Genomic DNA, 27,719 nt, shown 5'->3' with positions numbered 1-27,719 from the left:
ACTTTGAGGTGAGCTTTCTCTTAATTTCTTTTTAGAGGTGTACTTATTTAGAGCACGGATGTCTTCGTCTCACTTGATACCTACAAGAAGTGAGTTTCTCTTAATTACATGAGAGTAAACAACAGATGACCGGATACATGGTTGAGTATGGTTGTAATCAAACGGCATATTCACTTGAGCTTTTAAAACAGGCAAAATGTTAATTCTTTTATTGAGTTACTCTAAAAATAGTCCTCTTGATTTATGTATTGATATCTCCAGTTCTACATTAGAGTATTAAATGTATGTCTGTTACGTAACGAATACTGCTTCACAACCCCATCTTATTATTCACTCTAGTGCCTTAAGTGTGTGTTATTGCATCCATTGGTTACATCATGTGGTAGCCTGATAAGTAGCTGGCTTGGTGTCGTATTTTATTGGTTCCGTATGGTATTTGTTATATAATATACCGGGTAAGCATGCACTTTCCTCCTCCGGAGGATATTTGTATAGATGTGGTTTTCTAAAATTCATTTTGTTTTCATTGAGAAAACCACATACTGTTGGAGAAGTATTTAATTATGCTCTTACTTTAGATGTTCTTTTACTGCAGTGTAATCTGCTAGCAGAGCTATACACTGCAGAGTACAGAGTTGATATGAAGCTCTGCTAGGTTCCGAACAGAAAGATAAACCATATTCTAAGGTTCAACATATTATTGTTTCTTTTGGAGTTCTTCCTTGGAAACAATCAATGATCAAATCATCGTCTTAGGTATTTATTTTTCTCTCATGTGAAGTTAGCATTTTGGTGTTGTGTATTTCCAGATTGTGCTCCCACTAACTTATTTAGCCCCTGTACTAAAGATGAGTGGCTTGATTTGAAAATTATGGTTATGAACACAAAGCTAATTGGTACTATGTTCATAATGATGTGATAACATTAGGCCTTTAGCTACACTTCATGTTTTTCTGATAAATTATTTCGTGTACAGACCGCAGAATATTGTCTTGAATGTATGTATTTCCTGCTAAGCTCAATATTCATCTGGTTAAGCATATACCCCTCACTTTCTTGAAGGTAAATATCTCTTTGCCCTTGGGAACGGGATAGATATTTTTGTGTTCTCGGTGTTAAGTTGTTGTCGTACTTAATATTCTCTTTTTCCTTATCTGTTAAATGACCCTTCCGCCTGTTGCGGTTGGTGCCACTGAAAGAGATGCCAGAATACGTGTGTGTAATGGCAAATGGTAAATGCATTTGTTTCATTTTGTGATCCCACCGACCATGTTAAAATATGCACCTACAACGACCACCGTACGTGACGAATCTTCTTTTTGAACCATGATCCATTTGTTAGGCTTGATACCTATGTTTAGTGTCTGTACCAGGCGTGTTTCAGTTGTATTTCCCTTTGGAAAAGTCACACTATTCCTTCAAATATATTCACAGTAAAGGAAAATAGGTACGTTTCCTAAAAAAGCCCATTTCCTTAAGGAGACCTCGCTCACGCCCGACCCGTTTAAAGAAAAATAGCATGCCTACCACAAAATAAGGCCCAATGATTTTTTTGGATAGGATAAGTGCACTTCAGGCCACCCAGGGTCAAGCACTCAGCGGCGGCGCTAGAGGAGAAACCTTTTGTGCGAGAGTGCTCTCAGTTGAAAATATTCAAAGGTTGGTGCCTCAAGTTAAACTTATCACCTTCGATTCTTTCCCTTTTCTTCCTACTAAGTTTGATCCATCTACTCCTTGCTACACCTCCTCTGGACAAGCAATAGCTATTGCCGTCATTGATGCCGATGAGATTCTCGGCCAAGCGATACCTGAGTGGTTGGAATTGGCAATCATATGCTTCCGGCGGTATCAGTCGCCATGATGACCTCCGCCATTGGTTCTCATTTTGTGTACTTATCAAGACTGCTATCTAACTGTAACTAGCCTTGTGTATAAAGGCCTTGCTTTTGGTATTTTGTGTGGTGCCGCGCATATAACGAAGAATCCGCTTCATCAGGGTCCAATGGGAGTCACGAGGAGCATGCATGTGAAGACACACCTACTGCATGGCATACTGTAGGTCCGGGCATGTGAGCGTCAAGTACTGCAGCGCATTGACGATGGAGTGATAACGCTGCATCCTGTGCAGGCGAGCCGTCAAGTGCAGAGATATTGGCCTTCGACAGGCATGGCAGCAGGCTTGCAGTTAAGCATGCCCGTGTGCTCGAGAAGCTTATGAGCATATCGCTGCTAAAGAAGAAAGAACACATCAGCACGTCGTACCACCTCGATGCCGAGGAAGTAGTGAAGAAGCCCCAGGTCCATGAGGGCGAACTCATATTCGAGACGAGCAGTGAGCTGATAAGGAGCTCAGTGGAGGACGCCATTAGGATGATGTCATCGATGTAAAGCGGGAGGTAGGCGGTAGCAGCGCCCTGATGATAGATGAACAACGATGCGTCAGAGCAGGTTGATCAAAGCCCGAGCCATTGGAGGAAGGCGGCGATGCGCCAGTACAATGCACGTGGTGCCTCTTGAGCCCATAGATGGATCAAGAAATCAAACACACGTGATCCGGATGAGTGGCGCTGACGAATCCGGTAGGCTACTGGCAAAACACCTGCTCGGTGAGATGACCATGAAGAAATGCGTAGGAAACATCCAGCTGATGCACGGGCCATGTGTGAGACAACGCAAGCTGTAAAACATCGCGAATCGTGCCCGATTTAACAACCGGGGCAAAGCTGTCGAAGTCAACTCCAGCGCGCTGCCAAAAGCTACAGACTACCCTGTATGCTTTGTAGCGCTCAAGGGAGTCAGGGCGGGTCTTGTGGTGGAACACTCATTTCCCATTTATGACGTTGGCATGGGGAGGCCGCGCAGCACAAGTTGCCACGTGCTGACGTCCGGTTGTGCTCCAACGCATCAACTGCTTTTGCATTGTGGTGAGCTAGTGAGGGTCGCGAAAAGCAGCGCGGGCTCAAAAGGGAATCGGCGATGGTGATGAAGTTGATGCGGTACACACATACTCTTCAGACGAATAGCACTTGCCGGGACAAAGCACACAAGCGCAAACACGGGTCGTCATGTGGTGCAGCGCTACCGGGGCGGGTAGAGCAACGGGCGAGGGCGCATCCCCATCGAGTTACTTTGTGTGTGACGTAAACCCAGCAACCATCATAAACATAATTGTTTCTGGTAAGCAAACCATCCAAGTTCATGTACCTCTATAGAGAATCGCCAATCTACCATGCTAATGTAGATCCTTGGCCCTGTATAATCCCATCATAGACCCATTAGTTCGGTCCATGGGCGTCAAAGTCCACACCTGGAGGACAGTAGGAAACATGAATCTTAGTGTCCATTCGTATAGGTTGCAGTGCTCGACTACTTTGGCGCTAGGATTAGCAACCCCTGTGCAATTGGCAACCTCCTTGGCCTCATGCAATTGATCATCTGTTCCTCTCCTGCCCTCTTGTGCGCTTTATATGGAATGTGCCAAAATGCACTTTTATTCTTCTTTCCATGGATATTTAATAACTGCTGGAATCCTGGATAAACAAGTTTGCTGGAGTGACCAGAAAATTAGTGCTAGTTGTGGTTGCTGCAGTTCCGCGGACTATCTGGGACACGCCAAATGATGGTGTTTCTGGCACACACGAAAAACCCGCTGGATGGTGTGTCTGTTGTGATCAAACTAATTGGATATTGGATTCACTATTGGTTTCTTTTGTAGAGAAATGAGGTAAACAAAAATCTGTTGCAGTGGCAAGTAAGGCTCTTTGAACAGGTGGCAAATGAAGTGTTTGGAGCTGTGCGGGGCCAGAAACCAACTCACTTAAGGCTATCGGTCTTCGGCTGGATTCAGCAGCTGTTTAGTAGGGCCATCTCCAGAAATTTGGGGCCTCGGGTGGAAACCAAAATGTGGAAAATTTCACATAACAGAAGAATTAATGTGCGTAAAGCATACTGTCACTTTATTAAAAAAATCCAGTCTGTTTTATTTGTACCTTATTTAAGCATATATCAGATATTATGCAAAAATGGTAATGTGATAGCAAAGCAATGAACGAACCTCCTGTTCTACCAAAAAGGACCATCTGTCTAGTATTTCTTGGAATATAATCTTCAATCATATCTTTGTACTATATCATATCTCCAAGACATCAATTTCTGCATCATCTTCCATAACCTCTATTGTATATCATCACCACCATCGTCAACATTAACATCTGCAGTTTGATTTTCAGAATCAAGTTGGCAGGCTCACTAAATATCTATCGACGGCACTTGTTTGAGTTCGAGCCTCAAGATCCAGTCTTTGTTTTGCAACACCAGAATCATGTTTCCTAATTCTAGTAGACATGATGATGATCCAGGAACAAAACCTAACAAATTATAAGTGATCATTGATCAAACAGAGTCTAATTAGATTCATATAGTAATGATCGCTAGATGACCTCTAGATCATTCAAATACAAAGAAATAAATTGATAAAAAAACCTTGCTCTTGGATATTAAAACAAAGTCTAAAGTAGATGTTGCTTCAAGTTGGATGTGTTGAGAAACAATTAACATGTTACAAGACTCAGAAAAATATCTCTAGCAGGGACTCAAAGCATCATACTTGACCAAGCGGCAGAGCTGCTCGTTGCCTGTCGATGTGGTAACAAGGCAGCGTCACAGGAAAAGAGTAATTAGGTTACGTCTGTGTCTCCTTTTCGCTCACACCAGGTTCAAGTTGCATCACCAATAAGATGCCCTTTGGGTGTTTTTGTGCCAGAACAAAAGAGGACCTTGCCCGAAACATAATACAAACACATCATGGATATTGAATAATTTAATTTAACAAAGCCATCACACGTTGTAATTAACAAATCAATCGTATCATCACGTAAGAGCAGATTGAAAACAGGCAAGCATACATGGTGTCATAATATATATCTGGGATAACTCAGCTGCATTGGTATTTATATACACTTGTAATTTGCACTAGTAGTCTCGGACAGACGACAATGGTTCACGAAATTAAAGGCAATCTAAGACTCTGCTAGCTAGCAAAAAGTAGTACTAATTAACACCAACTTGTTGAAGTATCATCCGGTATTAACTACTCAAAATCTTGAGGGCTAAAACCGAAGCCAAGTTTATTTGTCAACGGTGACGGAGACGTTGCCGCTGGTAACGGTGTTTTTGGTGAGGACAGTGGGCAGCTCAACGTTCTTGCCCTTCTTGGGGGTCGATTTGTAGTAGTAAAAGTACAGGATCAGCTGGATGAGGCCGAAGATTGTACCGAGGGCATTGGGGATCTGCACAGAATTTAAAGAGGACATAACAGTTAGATCAATCCGCGCTGAGGAGTTCTTGATTGTATGTCTGGCTGGTTTGTGACTAATTATTTCCAATATGTATGTGTATGTACATACCGTGATGTAGATGTCAAACTTGATGAGCGCATAGCCCGTCCAGCACAAGCCATTGAGGAAGTTCACCAGCGACAGGAAGAATGGCATGTACTCCACACTCTTGGTCCTGATCACTTTACCCTGCAAATAAGCAGTACAATGTTACTACTTTCATCTTAAAGTTTTGAGTTATATTAGTATTTACTACACTCGTAAGTTGGTAAAAGCGTCCGTAATTAACAATTAGCCTGAGCTAGTAATTCACCCTGTAAAGGAAGTTTACCTTGAGGTAGAAATAAACCATAGGCTTTTTTGATTAAAAATATATGATGTAGCATAGTGTAGAAGAACTTGCGTGAGAGGTGAACAACTCAGTTCGGACTTTTTTTAACAGGGTTTTGGCACCAACGTTAAAACATGAAAGGTGGGTGCATCTTTTAGATGGACATAGATTTTCAAGCAGAATCAACAACAAACAAGGTATACTAGTTAACAAATTAAGGTCTGTCAAAAGCATCCACTAGAACTTTAAAAATAAATTATAGGCAGGTATTTTTCTAGACAACGCATCATTACCACACCATACGTGCACAACGCAGATTAATTAGCCACCTGAACTAACAAGTTAAAGCGTTATCAAAGATCGCGGGTCGACGATCCATAAGTTGGGGTGGTGTACGTACCATGATGGTGAGCGGGGAGGCGTACATGATGGAGCCGAAGATGACGCAGAGGATGCCTACGATCATGGAGCGCTTCTCATGGGTGTGGGCGCCAACGAGCACACCGGCCACCACGGCAGCCATGAACGCTGCCTCGATGGCGAGCACGCCGAGCATCTTCCACTGCACGCACAGCACAGGCACATGGCATGGGTTAGGGCATGCAGGAGGATCTTCTGTATAGAAACTAACGCCGAAAAGAGACAGTAGGCCGGATGAGGGGGCATTAGGATGGTTGCACGTACGTACCCTTGTGTTCTTGGCCGCGTAGATGATGAAGATGATGATGTAGGCGCCCTCGATGACGAGGCCGATGCCGTTGATGGTGAGGACGAGGGTGCTGTTGGGGTGGACGATGGGGAGCCCGTAAAAGAACCAGAGCAGGCAGTTCATGAGCGTCGCCAGATAGGGGTCCGGCTTGAACTCCTCCACGTCCTTGGCCTTGTAGATCCGCCAGAACGTCGGCCTGCGTATGTACGTACAATTAGAAAACGAGCCTCAGATTCATGCCCTAGCAACCACCTTTCATATATGTATAAATGCAGACTAGACGAGAGGAGGAGGAGAGGACTTACACAGGGGAGAGGAAGAGGCCGAAGGAGATGACATTGCCGATGATGCCGACCCAGCCGGCGTCACCCAAGGACACTGCAAAGTCCAAGACCGACCCAGTCGGCCTAACGACTCCGGAAGCCCAACACGCGTGTTACCGGAGGCCATGAAGTGCTGTTGATGCTCTACTTCCTTGATCCGGTAATACCAAAAAAGGCTTTCACCCCGCTTTATAAATAAAACAAACCACCATACCCACAGAGTACCACAAAGATCCACACACACCCAAGTCACACGAATAGTACAGAAGGTGCAGCTGAGGGCACAGCAAAGGCGGCAGCAACACAGCCCCGCCCCGTCCTGAGGAGCAGGGTCTAATCTGGCTCGGGTGGTGGCGGAGAAAGTGGCAGCACCAAGCGTCTAGCCATCGTACGAAGGTCAGCGATGATGGTGTTGATGGCATCCCGGTCCTGGAGGCGGCTAAGCGGCCGCCAAAACTGCAAGTACACACACATTTTAAAGACAGCGTCAGTAGCACGTCGAAGAGGAACCCACTGGATCACAAGCTTATTCTGAACCGTCCAAAGAGTCCACGCAAGCACCCTATGGTCAGCCACCTAATGTGGCGACCCGGAGGGGGAAAGGTTTGGATCTCGGTAATTAAAGAGGTTCGGGAAGTTGGTGTGGCACCAACGGCCACCAACCACCTCGCGAAGGCAGCTCCACACAACGGGCAAGACCCATCACCCGGGCCGTTACACTTTAGCACCTCCACACCGGAGGGGACGCGCCCGCAGATCCATTGCCATAAGAAGATTCTAATCTTCAGGGGCCTGATCGACCAAATCTGTTTGAGGGGCGCCGGTCTGCGTGTGGCTATGATGGCCCGGTATAGCGACTTCGTGGTGAATCTTCCCGAAGGCTCCAGGTGCCAGGAGAGGCGGTCTTGTGTCAGCGCAAGGTCCGGCTCATGGAGAGCAACAACGTCCATGAGCTCCTGTCAGGTGATAAGTTCCGGAGGCCCAAAGGGCCGACGGAACGCGAGGTGCCCTAAGTCTATAAGGGCCGTCTAAACGGAGACCCGAGGGTCAACCGCGATAGAGAACAAGTGCGGGAAGCAAGCCGCAAAAGGGGCATCGCCCGCCCACCTATCGAACCAGAAGAGGGTGTCGGTGCCTGTTCCCACCGTGATGAAGGATCCGATGCGAAGGACCGGAAGCAACTGGACGATGGACTGCCAGAACTGGGAGCCTCTGAACCGTTGACAGAAAACAAGTGGCTAGCTGCGGAGATACTTATTCCAGATAATGTGGAGCCACATGACACCATCCCCATTGGCGATCCGCCAGAGCCAACAGGTCAGGAGGGCAATGTTCATCCGTTTCGAGGACATGATGCCCAGCCCTCCCTGGTCCCGGGGCTTACAGATCTCAGTCCAACGCACCATGTGGTATTTCTGCTTATCCCCATCACCGGCCCAAAAAAACCGAGCCTGGACCGTGTCGATCTCATGATGCAGAGTCTCGGGCAGACTATAGAAGCTCATGATGAACAAGAGGAGGCTGGAGAGTGATGAGTTGATGAGAATCGTCTGCGCCGCCTTAGACAACCAACGACCCTGCCAAGGTTCAATACGACGGTGGAGCTTAAGCAACGAAGGCCATAGGTCCGCAACGGATAGCAACGAATCACTAATGGGGATCCCCAGGTACGACGTGGGGAAGGAGCCGAGCTGACAGTTGAGCTGGTTGGCAATACTCTGGCTCTCCGCAGGAGAGTACCCCATCACCATCACCTCGCTCTTATCGAAGTTAATCTTGAGGCCCGACATCTCCTGGAAGCAAAGGAAGAGGAATTTGACATTCATGATGTTGGCCATCGACCCCTCCACCATAATGATGGTGTCGTCGGCGTACCGAAGAAGGGACACACCATGTCCTCCCACCAGGTGCGGGACTACACCTCGGATGTGTCACGTGGCCTTTGCCTTGTCAAGGATAATCGCCAAGGTATCTACCACCATGTTGAAGAGGAACGAGGAGAAAGGATCGCCTTGACGGACCCCACAAAGGGTGGGGAAGTAGGGGCCGATCGATCTCGCCGTTAATGTTGACCGCGGTCTGCCCGAATGAAACTAGCTGCATGACCCGGGTGACCCAACGGTCGTCAAACCCCTTACGGAGCAAAACTTCCCGGAGGAAGGACCAGCTGACCGTGTCATATGCTTTGTGGAAGTCAATCTTCAAGAAGACGGCCTTCAGGTGTTTGGCATGGACCTCATGGAGGACTTCATGAAAGACTAGGACACCATCGAAGATATATCGCCCTTTGATGAAGGCCGACTGGTCCGGATGTGTAATACGATTGGCCAAAGGAGCCACCCTAATGGCGTACCCCTTTGCCAAGATGCGGAAGATCACATTGATCACAGTGATCGACTAGAACTGACGGATGTCCGAGGCGTCGGGAACCTTGGGAATCAGAGAGATGATCCCAAAGTTGAGGCGGCGGAGGTCAATGGAGCCGACGTAGAATTCCTCGAAGAGGGCCATCACCTCGCGCTTGATGGTGGTCCAGAAGACCTGGAAGAATTTCACCGGGAGGTCGTTCGGGCCCGGAGCAAAGGACAGATTCATGCCGCTAATAGCTCTCCAGACCCCCTCCTCCGAGAACGGAGCTGGCAGCATTTTCTGCGCCAGACACGCACTAGGGGCCTGTCTAAAACTCTGTAGCAAGCGTTAGGCCTCCCTGAGGGGAGGAAGAGAACAGGGCCTTGTAGAACCCATCTATGTCCGCCCAAATCTCGGTCGGGCGCTGAAGAACGGCGTCCCCATCCCGAAGCCAAGGAATAGAGTTACACCGCCTACGGCCATTCATGATGGCCTGGAAGTAACTCGTATTAGCGTCTCCCTTGAGTACCCACTTTTGGGTCCCACGAAGTCACCAATATGCCTCCTCATCTGTGTAAATGACCATTAGCTGGTCCTCCAGATCATATCGCAGTAGCCACTCGTTAGGGGAGAGGCCAACGCGTCCGCCCGAAGGTCTAGAGCTTGGATGGAGTGAAGAATAGTCGTCTTGCGTTCCCGCAAGTCCCGGCCAAGATTAGCGCCCCACCCCTTCATGAACTGCCTAGAGCGCTTGGCACAGAAGCGCCACTCGTCGACCGCCAATAGATCCCGGTGGGGGAGCAGTATGCCTCCATCCAGCGATCGCGGACTGCTTCAACGAACCCATTCTGGTTGAGCCAGAATGTTTTGAAGCGGAATCAAGGCGGAATGGGAGGACGCTCATTCTTAGAGGAGAGAAGGAGGGGCGTGATCTGAGCCAATATGAGTGATGGATCGAAGGGATGCAAGGGGGCACCGGAGCTCCCATTCTGGCGAGACCACGACTCGGTCGAGGACGGAGCTGGTCGGGTTGGCCTGGCGGTTGGTCCAAGTAAACTGGACACCCACTCTATCCAGCTCCTTGAGGCCTATCTCGGCAATGCAGTCATTGAACATCTGCATCCTAGGAAGGTTGATCAGGTAATTGCTCTTATCCTCCACGAAGCAGAGGAGGTTTAAGTCCCCACCCACCACGACCGGGAGCTGGGCCGCGAATACCTTCCTTGTAAGCTCGTCAAGGAATTAGGCAGATCGGTTGTGGCCAATAGGACCATAAACTATTATGATCTCCCAATTGAAGTTAATCGCACGTTCAAAGAGCTCCATGTTGATGAAGAACTCGCCCAAGTCCATACTACCTACCTCGAAAGTGGCTTATTTCACACCTAGAAGTATGCCACCCGAGTGCCCTGTGATCCCACTAGAAGGGACCCAATGCCAGGCGAACAGGTGAGTGCTCAAGCGCTCGAGCTCTGATAGGGAAACTCCGTGCGCATGGTCTGTTGGATGGCTATGATGTCAATGTGTTCATCTCGCATATACTCTATGAGTTGGCGGCGGCCATCTTGGCCAAAGCCGCGGATGTTCCAAAAAAGCGGCCGAATCAAGGAGCCATCGGGGGGCTGCTTGACCCCAGGACACGGGAGGCGCTTTGAGTGTAGAGGGCGACCGTGCGGGAGCGGGTGCGGGCGCGGATCTCGGCAACCTCGACCGGAGGAGGAACCATTTCCCGAGAGGCGAAGTCCGAAGGGTCAGGCATGCGCGCGCGGGCCTCGGCCAACCGCCCCTCTAAGATTTCCCGGGCGCGGATTGCCTCGAGATGGACTAGAGGGGGAGCAACCTCCCCTCGAAAGACAATGGTGATAACCCACAGGTATAGGGGATCACAACAGTTTTCGAGGGTAGAGTATTCAACCCAAATTTATTGATTCGACACAAGGGGAGCCAAAGAATATTCTCAAGTATTACCAACTGAGTTGTCAATTCAACCACACCTGGAAACTTAATATCTTCAGCAAAGTACTTAGTAGAAAAATAATATGATAGTGGTGGTAACGGTGGCAAAAGTAACGGTAGCAGTTTTGGTTTTATAGTGATTGTAACAGTAGCGACGGAAAAGTAAATAAGCGAAGAACAATATATGAAAAGCTCGCAGGCAATGGATCAGTGATGGATAATTATGTCGGATGCGATTCCTCATGTAATAGTTATAACATAGGGTGACACAGAACTAGCTCCAGTTCATCAATGTAATGTAGGCATGTATTCCGAATATAGTCATACATGCTTATGGAAAAGAACTTGCATGACATCTTCTGTCCTACCCTCCCGTGGCAGAGGGGTCCTATTGGAAACTAAGGGATATTAAGGTCTCCTTTTAATAGAGTACCGGACCAAAGCATTAACACATAGTGAATACATGAACTCCTCAAACTACGGTCATCACCGGTAAGTATCCCGATTATTGTCACTTCGGGGTTAACGGATCATAACACATAATAGGTGACTATAGACTTGCAAGATAGGATCAAGAACTCACATATATTCATGAAAACATAATAGGTTCAGATCTGAAATCATGGCACTCGGGCCCTAGTGACAAGCATTAACCATAGCAAAGTCATAGCAACATCAATCTCAGAACATAGTGGATACTAGGGATCAAACCCTAACAAAACTAACTCGATTACATGATAAATCTCATCCAACCCATCACCATCTAGCAAGCCTACGATGGAATTACTCACGCACGGCGGTGAGCATCATGAAATTGGTGATGGAGGAATGTTGATGATGACGATGACGACGGATTCCCCTCTCCGGAGCCCCAAACGGACTCCAGATCAGCCCTCCCAAGAGAGATTAGGGATTGGCGGCGGCTCTGTATCGTAAAACGCGATGAATCCTTCTCTCCTATTTTTTTCTCCCCGAACACAAATATATAGAGTGGGAGTTGAGGTCCGAGGAGCGTTAGGGGGCCCACGAGGTAGGGGGCGCGCCCAGGGGGTAGGCGCACCCCCCACCCTCGTGGACAGGGTGTGGGCCCCCTGGCCTTGATTCTTTTGCCAGTATTTTTTGTATATTCCAAAAATAATCTTCGTTGATTTTCAGGTCATTCCAAGAACTTTTATTTCCGCACAAAAATAACACCATGGCAATTCTGCTGAAAACAGCGTCAGTCCCGGTTAGTTCCATTCAAATCATGCAAGTTAGAGTCTAAATCAACGGCAAAAGTGTTTGGAAAAGTAGATACGTTGGAGACGTATCAACTCCTCCAATCTTAAACCTTTGCTTGTCCTCAAGCAATTCAGTTGATAAACTGAAAGTGATAAATAAAAACTTTTACAAACTCTGTTTGCTCTTGTTGCAAATATGTAAAGCCAGCATTCAAGTTTTTAGCAAAGATTATGAACTAACCATATTCAGAATAACATTTAGGTCTCATGTTTACTCATATCAATGGCATAATCAACTAGCGAGCAATAATAATAAATCTCGGATGACAACACTTTCTCAAAACAATCATAATATGATATAACAAGATGGTATCTCGCTAGCCCTTTCTGAGACCGCAAAACATAAATGCAGAGCACCCCTGAAGATCAAGGGCTGACTGGAAATTGTAATTCATGATAAAAGAGATCCAGTCAAGTCATACTCAATGTAAACTAACAATAATACATGCAAATGACAGCGGTGCTCTCCAATTGGTGCTTTTTAATAAGAGGATGATGACTCAACATAAAAGTAAATGGATAAGACCTTCGCAGAGGGAAGCAGGGATTTGTAGAGGTGACAGAGCTCGATTTTGAAATAGAGGTGAATAATATTTTGAGAGATATACTTTCATTGTCAAGATAACAACCGAGAGATCTCGATATCTTCCATGCTACACACATTATAGGTGGTTCCCAAGCAGAATGGTAAAGTTTATACTCCGCCACCACCAACAAGCATCAATCCATGGCTTGCCCGAAACAACGGGTGCCTCCAACTAACAACAATCCTAGGGGAGTTTTGTTTGAAATTATTTTGATTTGATTTGAGCATGGGACTGGGCATTTCGGTGACCAACCATTTTCTCATGAGTGAGGAGCGGAGTCCACTCCTCTTGAGAATAACCCACCTAGCATGGAAGATACAGACAGCCGTAGTTGATACATGAGCTATTCGAGCATACAAAACAGAATGCTTATTTAAAGATTTAGGGTTTGGCACATACAAATTTACTTGGAACAGCAGGTAGATACCGCATATAGGAAGGTATGGTGGACTCATATGGAATAACTTTGGGGTTTAAGGAGTTGGATGCACAAGAAGTATTCCCGCTTAGTACAAGTGAAGGCTAGAAAGAGACTGGGAAGCGACCAGCTAAAGAGCGACAACAGTTATGAACATGCATTAAAATTAATCAACACCGAATGCAAGCTTGGGTAGGATATAATTCACCATGAACATAAATATCGTGGAGGCTATCTTGATTTTGTTTCAACTACATGCGTGAACATGTGCCAAGTCAAGCCAGTCGAATCGTTCAAAGGAGGATACCACCCTATCATACCACATCACAACCATTTTAATAGCATGTTGGCACGCAAGGTAAACCATTATAGACTCCTAGCTACTTAAGCATGGCATGAGCAACTATAATCTCTAATTTTCATTGCAAACATGTTACATAAATAATAGGCTGAATTAGGAACGGTGAACTAATCATATTTACAAAAACAAGAGAGGTCGAGTTCATACCAGTTTTTCTCATCTCAACCAGTTCATCATATATCGTCATGATTGCCTTTCACTTGCACGACCAAACGGTGTGGATAATAATAATAGTGCACGTGCATTGGACTAAGCTGGAATCTGCAAGCATTCAATACAAGGGAGAAGACAAGGTAATATCAGCTCTTTGTTAGATCAATGATAATGCATATGAGAGCGACTCGACATTTTCATCGTGGTCCTCTCCTCTCGACCCCCAAAGAAAAAGAAAAGAAACAAAACTATATACACGGAAAAGCTCCCAACAAGCAAAAGAAGAACGCGAAATCTTTTTGGATTTTATTTTTAATTACTACTACTACAAGCATGGAAAGTAAACTAGCTAAAAGCTACAACTAACTTTTTTAGTTTTTCTTAAGGTTTTTCAAACACACAAGAAGAAAGCTTAAAAAACTAGCATGGATGATACAATGAAAAAGTATGAGCACTGACAACTGACATGAGTGTGTGAACATGAATGTATTGTCGGTGAGAGATACGTACTCCCCCAAGCTTAGGCTTTTGGCCTAAGTTGGTCTATGTCCATGGATCAAAGTTGTAGCTGGGGTCATACTGAGATGCAGCGGCAATTGCCTCATGAGCTGCAGCTTGGAGGCGAGCTGCCTCCGTCCTCCTCTCATACTCGCTTGCCTCCTCCCTGGTTATAACATATCTCCCATTTGTCTGAAAATCAAAGAAAGCAGGAGCAGGGAGAGCAGCGTGGACGGTGCGCCGTCTGTCAAAGATTAGTCGGTACTAGAGGAACTGATCGTTCCTCTCAACAAACTGATGACGAACCATAGCATTATAATCTAGATAAGAAGGAGGCAACTCAATATCATCCCCATGTATGGGTATACCAAGAAAGTTAGCTACACGAGTTGCATAAATTTCTCCAAACAAATCTCCAGTTAAACCATTAAGATGCAACCTACGTGCAACAATAGCCCCCCAAGTTGTATTGTTTATCTCCTAATACAGCACTCTTGAGAACAGTAAGATCAGGAACACACATGTGACATACCTCATCCTTACCGTTAATGCATCTACCCACGAAGAGAGAAAAATAATGTATGGCAGGAAAATGAATGCTCCATATGGTAGTTTGTGTTATTTCTCTAGATTCCCCCACAGTGATACTAGCAAGAAATTTTTTAAATTTAGATTTGCGAGGTTCACTAGCACTACCCCACTGCGGGAGTTTACAAGCAGTATTAAAATCTTCTAAGTCCATGGTATAAGATTTATCATAAAGATCAAATAGGACATTGTCAGAGTTACGCGAGGATGTAAATTTAAACCTTTTCACAAATTAATTAGTTAAATAGAGGTATTGCCGGCACTTATCTGCCTCGAAGCTCTCAAGATCAGCGTTACGCACATTGATACATCTCAAACGCGTCTATAATTTTTGATTGCTCCATGCTATATTATCTACTGTTTTGGACATTATTGCGCTTTATTTTCCACTTTTATATTATTTTTGGGACTAACCTATTAACCGGAGGCCCAGCCCAGAATTGTTGTTTTTGCCTGTTTTAGGGTTTCGAAGAAAAGGAATATCAAATGGGAGTCCAAACGGAATGAAACCTTCGGGAACGTGATTTTCTCAACGAACAAGACCCGGGAGACTTGGACCCTACGTCAAGACACAAAAGAGGACACCATGAGGTAGGGGGCGCGCCTACCCCCCCCCTCCCCAGGCGCGCCCTGCACCCTCGTGGGCCCCCTGTTGCTCCACCAACGTACTCCTTCCTCCTATATAAAATGATTGTACGTGGGACTCTTTTCCTGTCCGGCTGACCTGGCCGTAGGACAACAACCACAACATACAATCATACCATAGGCTAGCTTCTAGGGTTTAGCCTCTCCGATCTCGTGGTAGATCTACTCTTGTACTACCCATATCATCAATATTAATCAAGCAGGACGTAGGGTTTTACCTCCATCAAGAGGGCCCGAACCTCGGTAAAACATTGTGTCCCCTGCCCCCTGTTACCATCCGGCCTAGACGCACAGTTCGGGACCCCCTAGCCGAGATCTGCCGGTTTTGACACCGACATTGGTGCTTTCATTGAGAGTTCCTCTGGGTCGTCGCCATTAGGCTTGATGGCTCCTACTATCATCGATAGCGATGCAGTCCAGGGTGAGACTTTTCTCCCTGGACAGATCTTCGTATTCGGCGGCTTTGCACTGCGGGCTAATTCGCTTGGCCATCTGGAGCAGATTGGAAGCTACGCCCCTGGCCGTCAGGTCAGATTTGGAAGTTTGAACTACACGGCCGACATCCGCGGAGACTTGATCTTCGACGGATTCGAGCCACAGCCGGGCGCACTGCACGGTCACGATGGGTATGACCTAGCTTTGCCGCCGAACAGTACCCCAGAGGCTGCGCCCGCATCAGCTCGGACCCTTAGCTCGGAGCCAACTGCGCCAATCGAGGACGGGTGGTTAGACACCGCCTCAGGGGCTGCAGTCTCAACGGCGATCGAGCCGAACACCAGCCTAACCCTCTGAGCAGCCCGTGACTCCATGGTGCCGGACTCTTTTCCGGACTCCGAACCTTCCGCGCCCCTGCCAATCGAATCCGATTGGGCGCCGATCATGGAATTCACCGCCGCGGATATCTTTCAGCACTCGCCCTTTGGCGACATTCTGAATTCACTAAGGTCCCTCTCTTTGTCAGGAGAGCCCTGGTCGAACTATGGACGACAGGATTGGGATGCGGACGACGAAGAAATTCGACGCCCACCCACCACCCACTTCATTGTGCGTCGATTTTAAGGACCTTAACAAGGCCTGCCCAAAGGATCCTTTCCCCCTCCCCCGCATCGATCAAATCATCGACGCCACCGCAGGACATGATTCATTGTGTTTCCTCGACGCATACTCCGGCTACCATCAAATTAAAATGGCAGAGCCAGACCAAGCCGCAACGGCATTCATCACACCATACGGCCCATTCTGCTTCAACACAATGCCCTTCGGGCTCAAAAACGCCGGCACAACATATCAGCGCATGATACAGACATGTCTGGCAAACAGATCGGCAAAACAGTGGAGGCATACGTAGATGACGTGGTTGTTAAAACCAAGCATGTCGAAACTCTAGTAGATGACTTGAGGCTCACATTCGATAACCTCCGAACATATGACATCAAGCTCAATCCGGAAAAATGCGTTTTCGGCGTACCAGCCGGAAAGCTCCTGGGATTCATTGTCTCCAGTAGAGGTATTGAAGCTAATCCGGCCAAAATCCAAGCGTTGTCACAGTTGGCTACCCCAATAGACCTCAAACAAATACAAAAATTGACTGGAAGCGTGGCGGCTCTAAGCCACTTTATCTCCCGCTTGGGAGAAATGGCATTACCCCTTTATCGCCTCCTCCGGCGCACCGAACACTTTGAGTGGACGGATGCCGCCACGGCCGGACTCAACGAAATAAAAGCCATATTGGCAACAAACCCAGTCCTGGCCGCGCCAAACATTGGCGAACCAATGCTATTATACATCGCGACAACTCATCAAGTAGTAAGCGCAGTGCTCGTCGTCGAACGAGAAGCGGACGGACACAAATTCCCCCTTCAAAAGCGGGTTTACTATGTGTCCACTGTCCTTACTCCATGCAAATCACGGTACCCACATTATCAAAAGATAGCGTACGCGGTATTCATGGCATCCCGGAAGCTGCGACACTACTTTCAAGAGTGTTCGATAATGGTAGCCTCAGAAGTACCACTTAACGATATCATAAACAACCGCGACGCAACGGGCCGGATTGCCAAATGGGCCATTGAGCTCCTCCCATTCGACATAACTTACAAGCCACGGCGAGCTATTAAATCGCAAGTTTTGGCTGACTTCGTCACCGAGTGGATGGAAGCCGAACTCCCTAAGGAGTACAACACATATTCAAACTGGATCATGCACTTCGACGGCTCCAAAATGTTGGCTGGTCTGGGGGCTGGTGTCGATTTGACATCCCCAACAGGAGATTCAGTTCAATACGTACTACAGATAATGTATATGGACTCCAACAACGCAGCTGAATATGAGGCCCTTCTACATGGTCTCCGGATGGCAGTATCCATGGGCATTCAACGCCTAGAGGTGCGCGGGGATTCAAACCTCGCGATATCCCAAATAAATGGATACTTTGATGCCAAGGATCCGAAAATGGCAGCTTATCGCAATGTCGTCCTAAAAATGTCAGCTCGGTTCGAGGGGCTCGAATTTCACCATGTGGCTCGGGAAAACGGTGAGGCGGCGGATATCCTCACCCGCATCGGCGCAAAACGCGACGCAGTCCCTTCCAACATATTCCTGGAAAGGCTCTTCAAGCCATCCGTAGCATGGGAAGGGGACACCGATAACAACAGTCCGAACCCGGCCAAAATACCCGATACCGAACTCTCTGACACAATCGGAGGCTCCGCCACCGAAATAACACATTCAGCCCATGAAATAATGGCCACTATTGCCCCGTGGACAGAACCATTCCTAGCCTACCTAACTAGACAGGAACTTCCGAAGGACCAAAATGAGGCACACTGCATAGTGCGGTGATCCAAGGCCTACAGGGTCCATGAGGGAGAATTGTACAAAAAAAGCGCTACCGGAGTCCTTCAAAGGTGCATCTCCGAAGAGGAAGGGTGGAACCTTTTGGCAGAAATTAATGCCAGACTCGGCGGTCATCACGCCGCAGCCCGGGCTCTTGTAAGCAAGGCCTTTCGTATAGGATTCTATTGACCAACGGCCCGGGCAGATGCACAGGACTTGGTCCAACGTTGCGCCGGTTGCCAGCTCTTTGCAAATCAAAGCCACATGCCACCCATCGCCCTCCAAACAATCCCCATTACATGGCCCTTCGCGGTCTGGGGGCTTGACATGGTTGGACCCCTTCAAGGGGGAACCCACAAGAAAAAATACTTATTGGTCATGGTGGATAAATTCACCAAATGGATAGAGGCTAAACCGGTTAAAACAGCCGAATCCGGACCGGTGATAGATTTCATATCCGGGGTTGTACACCGTTACGGCGTCCCCCACAGCATCATCACTGATAACGACACAAACTTCACGGCCGACAAGGTAAAACTCTGGTGTAGCAAAATGGGCATCAAGCTCGATTATGCTTCAGTCTATCACCCACAAACCAACGGTCAAGTCGAATGAGCAAATGGTCTTATAATGAGCGGCATTAAACCCAGATTAGTGCGCTCCTTAACGGAGTCTGACACGCACTGGTTAGAGGAGCTCGACTCCGTACTCTGGGGGCTGCGGACCACGCCGAATCATAGTACCGGATATACACCGTTTTTTATGGTGTACGGCGCAGAGGCAGTCCTGCCCCGTGACATAATTCATGACTCACCTCGAGTGCGCATTACGAAGAAAGAGAAGCCGAGCTCGATCGGCAGGACAGTCTGAGGAAGAGCGCGACGTAGCCAAAACCCGTTCCGCATTTTACCAGCAATAGGCTCGCAGATACCAAAGCAGAGAAGTACGGGCCAAAACTTATAATGTTGGCGAACTAGTTCTACGACTGCCGGATAAGAAAAAGAACAAGCTCGAGCCCAAATGGGAAGGTCCCTTCATTATCGACCAAGTTCTGACCGGTGGAGCATACCGACTGCGGGATGCATTGACTAGTCGACTCGAGCCGAACCCATGGAACGCAGCCAGGCTTCGAAGATTCTACGCCTAGCACCGGACTCTATGTTAGTCCCCTCCCTTTGTCCATTTTCTGCATATGCATCATCTGTCTTGTTTCCCTTTCTTTCTTTTATTTCTCTAGGCCTTCAAGGGTCACCTTGTGCCTCACTCGTACATTACAGATGCGCTAGCCGCACTCTTCATACCTGGGGGCTTCTTTCACAGAAGCTTAAATTATTTACCTGGGCCTCACGCCCAACACATGTGTTATACTTCCGCATGTACCTTTTTGCACCATTATATGCATCGATATGACTTAAGTTTTGGCCAAGCTGGGTTGCCTGACTCTTGTATTTATGCCCTACGTTCCCATTAATTCGGCTAGGGCATAAGGTGAGCACCTCTGCGATTGTTACCGCCGGGTCAGCCGAACGTGTACCTCAGATTGGGTGAAGCCGAAAGCTAGCGTTCTTAAGGGAATATTCGGTTGGTGAACAAAAGATGACTTTTATTTATTATCCATATCTGCCCCCAGATGCTTTTTCTGCGCTTCTTATCGCAGTCCGGACATGCACTTTAGGGCATGCTTACCCAGGGAAAGGAACCCTTAACGGAACTATTCTCCCTGGAAGATGTTTCTTACTACCCATGTAATATAACATAACTAGTTGCACACTTGTCTGATAAAGCACTAATGACCCCTACGCCTGGTCTCCACGCATGCCCCGGTTCCTACATAACCGAGAGGGTATTCAGATACACTCCGGACCGTCGGGTCCCAAGGTTGAAGCGAAAAGGTCCGCCACAACAAACCATCTACAATCCGGCTAGAAGGCATTATACATGTCAATTTAAAATTACATAGTCAATTTGACTGGTTGAATTCCTCTTCAATACCATCCAATAGGCTGTCTAGTCTACAGTCCTTTGGGAATACTTTGCGGCCAATTCTACTTGGCCGTACACTAAGCTCACAGGGATCTCCTTCCCATCGGGCCCCACAGGTCCAACTTCGGCCATGTGGTTCGGGTCAGCCTTTGTGTACCGTGTCTTCACCATTGCCTAGGCTTCCCTGGCGCCCTGATGGCAGGCTGATATCTTCCATAATTGGAAGCACGGCCGCGCTCCCTTCAGCTTTTCTGCCAGCTCTCTAAGGCCTTTGGGTATGGAGACGGATGGCCACAAGGCCTGGGCGATGCCTTGCATCACCTGCCGAACTCGTTCGTGCAGCTGTGAGAGCTCGGGAAGAAGGTCACACGTTGAACCAGGCATTTCCTCGGCAGGACGACCTGTTAGCATACCTACAGACATAACTCTGTCAGCCAGCTTCCTCGCCGAACTCTTTTTCAAAGTTCGTTCAAACACTTACTAAATATGCTGCGTCGAAGCCACCGATTCTCCTTAACAAAGTCCGACAGTTGGGCACGAACATCTTTTAGTTCCACGCCCAGCTTGGTGTTGGCATCTAGGAGATCATTCTTCTCCTGCCTCACCCTCGTAAGCAAGCTCTCACCGGCCTTTAGCTGGCGTAGGAGCTGTTGCTTATCCAGATTTACTCCAGCGTCATCTGCAGTTTTATCCTCAGATCTGCATATACGCCGCATTCTATATGATACTTATCATTCGAAGGATATGTTACCAGAGGGGTCTCTTTGGGCTCCCCTGCTGCGGCCAGTGCGGCCTGAAGTTGGGCTTTGCACTCTTCCAGCTCCTGGGACAGTTGAGTATTCTTTTCTGTAAGAACCTGCATAACAAATGATCCTTAAATCAGTTATCCTAACTGTTTCAAGTCTCATGGGCTACTGATATATATATAATCACCAAATTTTCTCACCCGTATGTCTTTTACATACTGCTCCGTGGCTCTGGCTAGACCATTTTGAGCGGCATGGAGGTAAGCGTCTCCCGAGTTGAAGGCATCCAATGCCTCTTGGGAGAAACAAGCGTCACGAAGAACAGTCCGGCGACGCCTGTGGTTCATGGAACTTTCCACCTCGGAATTGGTGGCGGACAGTTTATCCGCATCCTCTATCGGAGGAGTCGGCGCATGCCTCGTATTCGTTCCCGCCTCCGAATCCGGCCTTCGAGCCTGGCTAGTGGAGGCGTGATTGGTAGCCTCTCCGGGTATAGTCCGGCGAGCGCTCTTTTTCCTGAAAAAAGGCGTGGGCGTTAATATGCCTCTGAGAATAATGTCTTGCAATAAAGATGGCGCGCCGTACCGCTGCGCCAGTGTCTCAATCCGGACTGCGGGTCTTTTCAGCCTACCTGGCCTCGCGGCCCCTTGTTGGCTAGTCGCCGCAGGCTCGGCCTTCCGCCTCGAGGACCTCCCCTGCAAAACACGGCTGTTATACGGCAATCAAAAAAACGCAAGGACGGATCCCCTTTTGAAGTGCTGGGACTTCGGTCTCAGTCACCTATGAGGCTGGAAGTAGCCCAGGGTAATCGGACGTAATGGCCACCAAAGCGTTGTCATTACTCGATTGGTAAAATACCCCATCGATCAGCTCCACATATATGTCCCGTCCAGGGTCCTCGGGTTGTGGAGGAGGGCTGTTTATCTCCTTTATAGCCTGGCGCAGCTCCTGCGATGAAATCGCTAGACTGAATACTTAACTACGGGAATACGAAATGGATGGGCGAGAAAAAGTCTCCGCTTACCCAGCTCGGAGGATTGTACATAGAAAATCCGCCCTGCGGGTTGACATGAAGGAATTCCTCCTCTTCTCCCTTGTACAAAGTGGATAAGATCTTTATTAGATCAGCAGCCGATGCCGGCCCTTTGCGGCCATGGCGGGTGGCGTCATCCTCCCCGTTGAAATCCCACATGGGGTGGCCTCTCTATTGAAGCGGCTGCACCCCCTGCATAATACATATGGCCATGACCTCGATCATGGTCAATCCGGATCGAGCTAAAAAACTTAACTGGCTCATCAGGTAAAGAACGTCCCTGTCATCTTCCTCCAGGGAGCTCCATGGATGCCAGCTCCGGCGCTTCTTAAAAGGGGCGTTGTCGAACTCAGGAAGGCTGATTCTAATAGGATGCGGGAGGGGGACGTCTTCTATATAAAACCATTATGAAGGCCAGTCTTCGGACGTCTTCTTTGGGGTTCCGGACAGGTATCCGGTCCCGGCAATACGCCACACTTCAGCTCCGCCCACTTGATATATTGACCCCTTCTGAGAACGGGGCACAAGGCAGAACAGCTTCCTCCACAGAGCGAAATGAGACTCACAGCCCAAAAACTGTTGGGGATCGTAGCAGAATTTAAAATTTTCTACGCATCACCAAGATCAATCTATGGAGTCATCTAGCAACGAGGGAGAGAGGAGTGCATCTACATACCCTTGTAGATCACGAGCGGAAGCGTTCAGAGAACGGGGATGATGGAGTCGTACTCGCCGTGATCCAAATCACCGATGACCAAGTGCCGAACGGAGGGCACATCCGCGTTCAACACACGTACGGAGTGGATGACGTCTCCTCCTTCTTGATCCAGCAAGGGGGAAGGAGAGGTTGATGAAGATCCAGCAGCACGATGGCGTGGTGGTGGATGCAGCAGTGATCGCAGCAGGGCTTCGCCGAGCTTCTACGAGAGGGAGAGGTGTAGCAGGGGAGAGGGAGGCGCCAAGACTTCAGGTACGGCTGCCCTTCCTCCCCCTCCTTTATATAGGCCCCCTGGGGGGCGCCGGCCCTGGAGATGGGATCTCCCAAGGGGGCGGTGGCCAAGGGGGGTGGAGTGCCCCCCCAAGGCAAGTGGAGGCGCCCCCCATCCTAGGGTTTCCAACCCTAGGCGCAGGGAGGCCCAAAGGGGGGGCGCACCAGCCCACTATGGGCTGGTTCCCCTCCCCACTTCAGCCCATGGGGCCCTCCGGGATGGGTGGCCCCACTCGGTGGACCCCCGGGACCCATCCGGTGGTCCCGGTACAATACCGGTGACCCCGAATCTTTCCCGATGGCCGAAACTACACTTCCTATATATAATTCTTCACCTCCGGACCATTCCGGAACTCCTCGTGACGTCCTGGATCTCATCCGGGACTCCGAACAACTTTCGGATTACTGCATACTCATATCTCTACAACCCTAGCGTCACCGAACCTTAAGTGTGTAGACCCTACGGGTTCGGGAGACAAGCAGACATGACCGAGATGACTCTCCGGTCAATAACCAACAGCGGGATCTAGATATCCATGTTGGCTCCCACATGCTCCTCGATGATCTCATCGGATGAACCACGATGTCGAGGACTTAATCAATCCCGTATTCAATTCCCTTTGTCAATCGGTACGTTACTTGCCCGAGACTCGATCGTCGGTATCCCAATACCTTGTTCAGTCTCGTTACCGGCAAGTCACTTTACTCGTACTGTAATGCATGATCCCGTGATCAACCACTTGATCACATTGAGCTCATTATGATGATGCATTACCGAGTGGGCCCAGAGATACCTCTCCGTCATACGGAGTGACAAATCCCAGTCTTGATTCGTGCCAACCCAACAGACACTTTCGGGGACACCTGTAATGTACCTTTATAGTCACCCAGTTACGTTGTGACGTTTGGCACACCCAAGGCACTCCTACGATATCCGGGAGTTGCACAATCTCATGGTCTAAGGAAATGATACTTGACATTCAGAAAAGCTACAGCAAACGAACTACACGATCTTTGTGCTATGCTTAGGTGTGGGTCTTGTCCATCACATCATTCTCCTAATGATGTGATCCCGTTATCAATGACATCCCCATGTCCATAGCCAGGAAACCATGACTATCTGTTGATCAACGAGCTAGTCAACTAGAGGCTCACTAGGGACACATTGTGGCCTATGTATTCACACATGTATTACAATTTCCGGATAATACAATTATAGCATGAATAATAGACAATTATCATGAATAAGGAAATATAATAATCATTTTATTATTGCCTCTAGGGCATATTTCCAACAGTCTCCCACTTGCACTAGAGTCAATCATCTAGTTACATTGTGATGAATCGAACACCCATGGAATTCTGGTGTTGATCATGTTTTGCTCTAGGGAGAGGTTTAGTCAACGGATCTGCCACATTCAGGTCCGTATGTACTTTACAAATTTCTATGTCTCCATTTTGAACACTTTCACGAATGGAGTTGAAGCGACACTTGATATGCCTGGTCTTCCCGTGAAACCTGGGCTCCTTGGCAAGGGAAATAGCTCCAGTGTTGTCACAGAAGAGAGTCATCGGGCCCGACGCATTGGGTATGACTCCTAGGTCAGTAATGAACTCCTTCACCCAGACTGCTTCGTGTACTGCCTCCGAGGCTGCCATGTACTCCGCTTCACATGTAGATCCCGCCACCACGCTTTGCTTGCAACTGCACCAGCTTACGGCCCCACCATTCAAAATATACACGTATCCGGTTTGTGACTTAGAGTCATCCAGATCTGTGTCGAAGCTAGCATCGACATAACCCTTTACGACGAGCTCTTCGTCACCTCCATAAACGAGAAACATTTCCTTAGTCCTTTTCAGGTACTTCAGGATATTCTTGACCGCTGTCCAGTGTTCCATGCCGGGATTACTTTGGTACCTTCCTACCAAACTTACGGCAAGGTTTACATTAGGTCTGGTACACAGCATAGCATACATGATAGACGCTATGGCTGAGGCATAGGGGACGACACTCATCTTTTCTCTATCTTCTGCCGCGGTCGGGCTTTGAGTCGTGCTCAATCTCGTACCTTGCAATACAGGCAAGAACCCCTTCTTTGACTGATCCATTTTGAACTTCTTCAATATCTTGTCAAGGTACGTACTCTGTGAAAGACCAATGAGGCGTCTCGATCTATCTCTATAGATCTTGATGCCTAATATATAAGCAGCTTCTCCAAGGTCCTTCATTGAAAAACACTTGTTCAAGTAGGCCTTTATGCTATCCAAGAATTCTATATCATTTCCCATCAATAGTATGTCATCCACATACAATATGAGAAATGCTACAGAGCTCCCACTCACTTTCTTGTAAATGCAGGCTTCTCCATAAGTCTGCATAAACCCAAACGCTTTGATCATCTCATCAAAGCGAATGTTCCAACTCCGAGATGCTTGCACCAGCCCATAAATCGAGCGTTGGAGCTTGCACACCTTGTCAGCATTCTTAGGATCGACAAAACCTTCCGGCTGCATCATATACAATTCTTCCTTAAGGAAACCATTAAGGAATGCCGTTTTGACGTCCATTTGCCATATTTCATAAGCATAGAATGCGGCAATTGCTACCATGATTCGGACGGACTTCAGCTTCGCTACAGGTGAGAAAGTCTCATCGTAGTCAACCCCTTGAACTTGTCGATAACCCTTAGCGACAAGCCGAGCTTTATAGATGGTCACATTACCATCCGCGTCTGTCTTCTTCTTAAAGATCCATTTATTTTCTATGGCTCGCCGATCATCGGGCAAGTCAGTCAAAGTCCATACTTCGTTTTCATACATGGATCCCATCTCGGATTTCATGGCTTCCAGCCATTTGTCGGAATCCGGGCCCGCCATTGCTTCTTCATAGTTCGAAGGTTCACCGTTGTCTAACAACATGATTTCCAAGACAGGGTTGCCGTACCACTCTGGTGCGGAACGTGTCCTTGTGGACCTACGAAGTTCAGTAGCAACTTGATCTGACGTTTCATGATCATCATCATTAACTTCCTCTCTAGTCGGTGCAGGCACCTCAGGAACATTTTCCTGTGTTGTGCCACTTTCCGGTTCAAGAGGTAATACTTCATCAAGTTCTACTTTCCTCCCACTTACTTCTTTCGAGAGAAACTCTTTCTCTAGAAAGGATCCATTCTTGGCAACAAAGATCTTGCCTTCGGATCTGAGGTAGAAGGTATACCCAATAGTTTCTTTAGGGTATCCTATGAAGACGCATTTTTCCGACTTGGGTTCGAGCTTTTCAGGTTGAAGTTTCTTGACATAAGCATCGCATCCCCAAACTTTTAGAAACGACAGCTTAGGTTTCTTCCCAAACCATAATTCATACGGTGTCGTCTCAACGGATTTCGACGGAGCCCTATTTAAAGTGAATGCGGCAGTCTCTAAAGCATAGCCCCAAAATGACAGCGGTAAATCGGTAAGAGACATCATAGATCGCACCATATCCAATAGAGTGCGATTACGACGTTCAGACACACCATTACGCTAAGGTGTTCCAGGCGGCGTGAGTTGTGAAACTATTCCACATTTTCTTGAGTGTGTGCCAAATTCGTGACTCAAGTATTCTCCCCCACGATCTGATCGCAAGAACTTGATTTTCCTGTCACGTTGATTCTCAACCTCACTCTAAAATTCCTTGAACTTTTCAAAGGTCTCAGACTTGTGTTTCATTAAGTAGACATACCCATATCTACTCAAGTCATCAGTGAGGGCGAGAACATAACGATAACCACCGCGAGCCTCAACACTCATTGGACCGCACACATCTGTATGTATGATTTCCAATAAGTTGGTTGCTCGCTCCATTATTCCTGAGAACGGAGTCTTGGTCATCTTACCCATGAGGCATGGTTCGCACGTGTCAAATGATTCGTAATCAAGAGACTCTAAAAGTCCATCTGCATGGAGCTTCTTCATGCGTTTGATACCTATGTGACCAAGGCGGCAGTGCCACAAGTATGTGGGACTATCATTATCAACCTTACATCTTTTGGTATTCACACTATGAGTATGTGTAGCATTACGCTCGAGATTCATTAAGAATAAATCATTCACCATCGGAGCATGACCATAAAACATATCTCTCATATAAATAGAACAACCATTATTCTTGGATTTAAATGAGTAGCCATCTCGTATTAAACGAGATCCTGATACAATGTTCATGCTCAAAGCTGGCACTAAATAACAATTATTGAGGTTTAAAACTAATCCTGTAGGTAAATGTAGAGGTAGCGTGCCAACGGCGATCACATCGACCTTGGAACCATTCCCGACGCGCATCGTCACCTCGTCCTTCGCCAGTCTCCGCTTATTCCGCAGCTCCTGCTTTGAGTTACAAATGTGAGCAACTGCACCGGTATCAAATACCCAGGAGCTACTACGAGTACTGGTAAGGTACACATCAATTACATGTATATCACATATACCTTTCGTGATGCCGGCCTTCTTGTCCGCTAAGTATTTGGGGCAGTTCCACTTCCAGTGACCACTTCCCTTGCAATAAAAGCACTCAGTCTCGGGCTTGGGTCCATTCTTTGGCTTCTTTCCGGCAGCTTTC

At 47.7% G+C, this 27,719-nt stretch overlaps 1 protein-coding gene across 1 annotated transcript; it reads right to left on the bottom strand.

The window, feature by feature from the left end:
* Positions 1-5,126: 5,126 nt before the first annotated feature.
* Positions 5,127-8,537, bottom strand: LOC125534775 (bidirectional sugar transporter SWEET6b-like). The gene is made up of 7 exons (XM_048697883.1): positions 8,103-8,537; positions 7,092-7,155; positions 6,682-6,754; positions 6,356-6,572; positions 6,068-6,229; positions 5,406-5,525; positions 5,127-5,288 (listed from the first exon to the last, which is right to left on the bottom strand). Exons 1-7 carry the CDS (start codon positions 8,535-8,537, stop codon positions 5,127-5,129), a joined length of 1,233 nt encoding a protein of 410 aa, XP_048553840.1.
* Positions 8,538-27,719: the final 19,182 nt, after the last annotated feature.

Source organism: Triticum urartu, chromosome 2, assembly GCF_003073215.2.
Source record: "Triticum urartu cultivar G1812 chromosome 2, Tu2.1, whole genome shotgun sequence".
NCBI classification, from domain to species: domain Eukaryota; kingdom Viridiplantae; phylum Streptophyta; class Magnoliopsida; order Poales; family Poaceae; genus Triticum; species Triticum urartu.
This window is presented reverse-complemented; position numbering and strand designations above follow the sequence as displayed.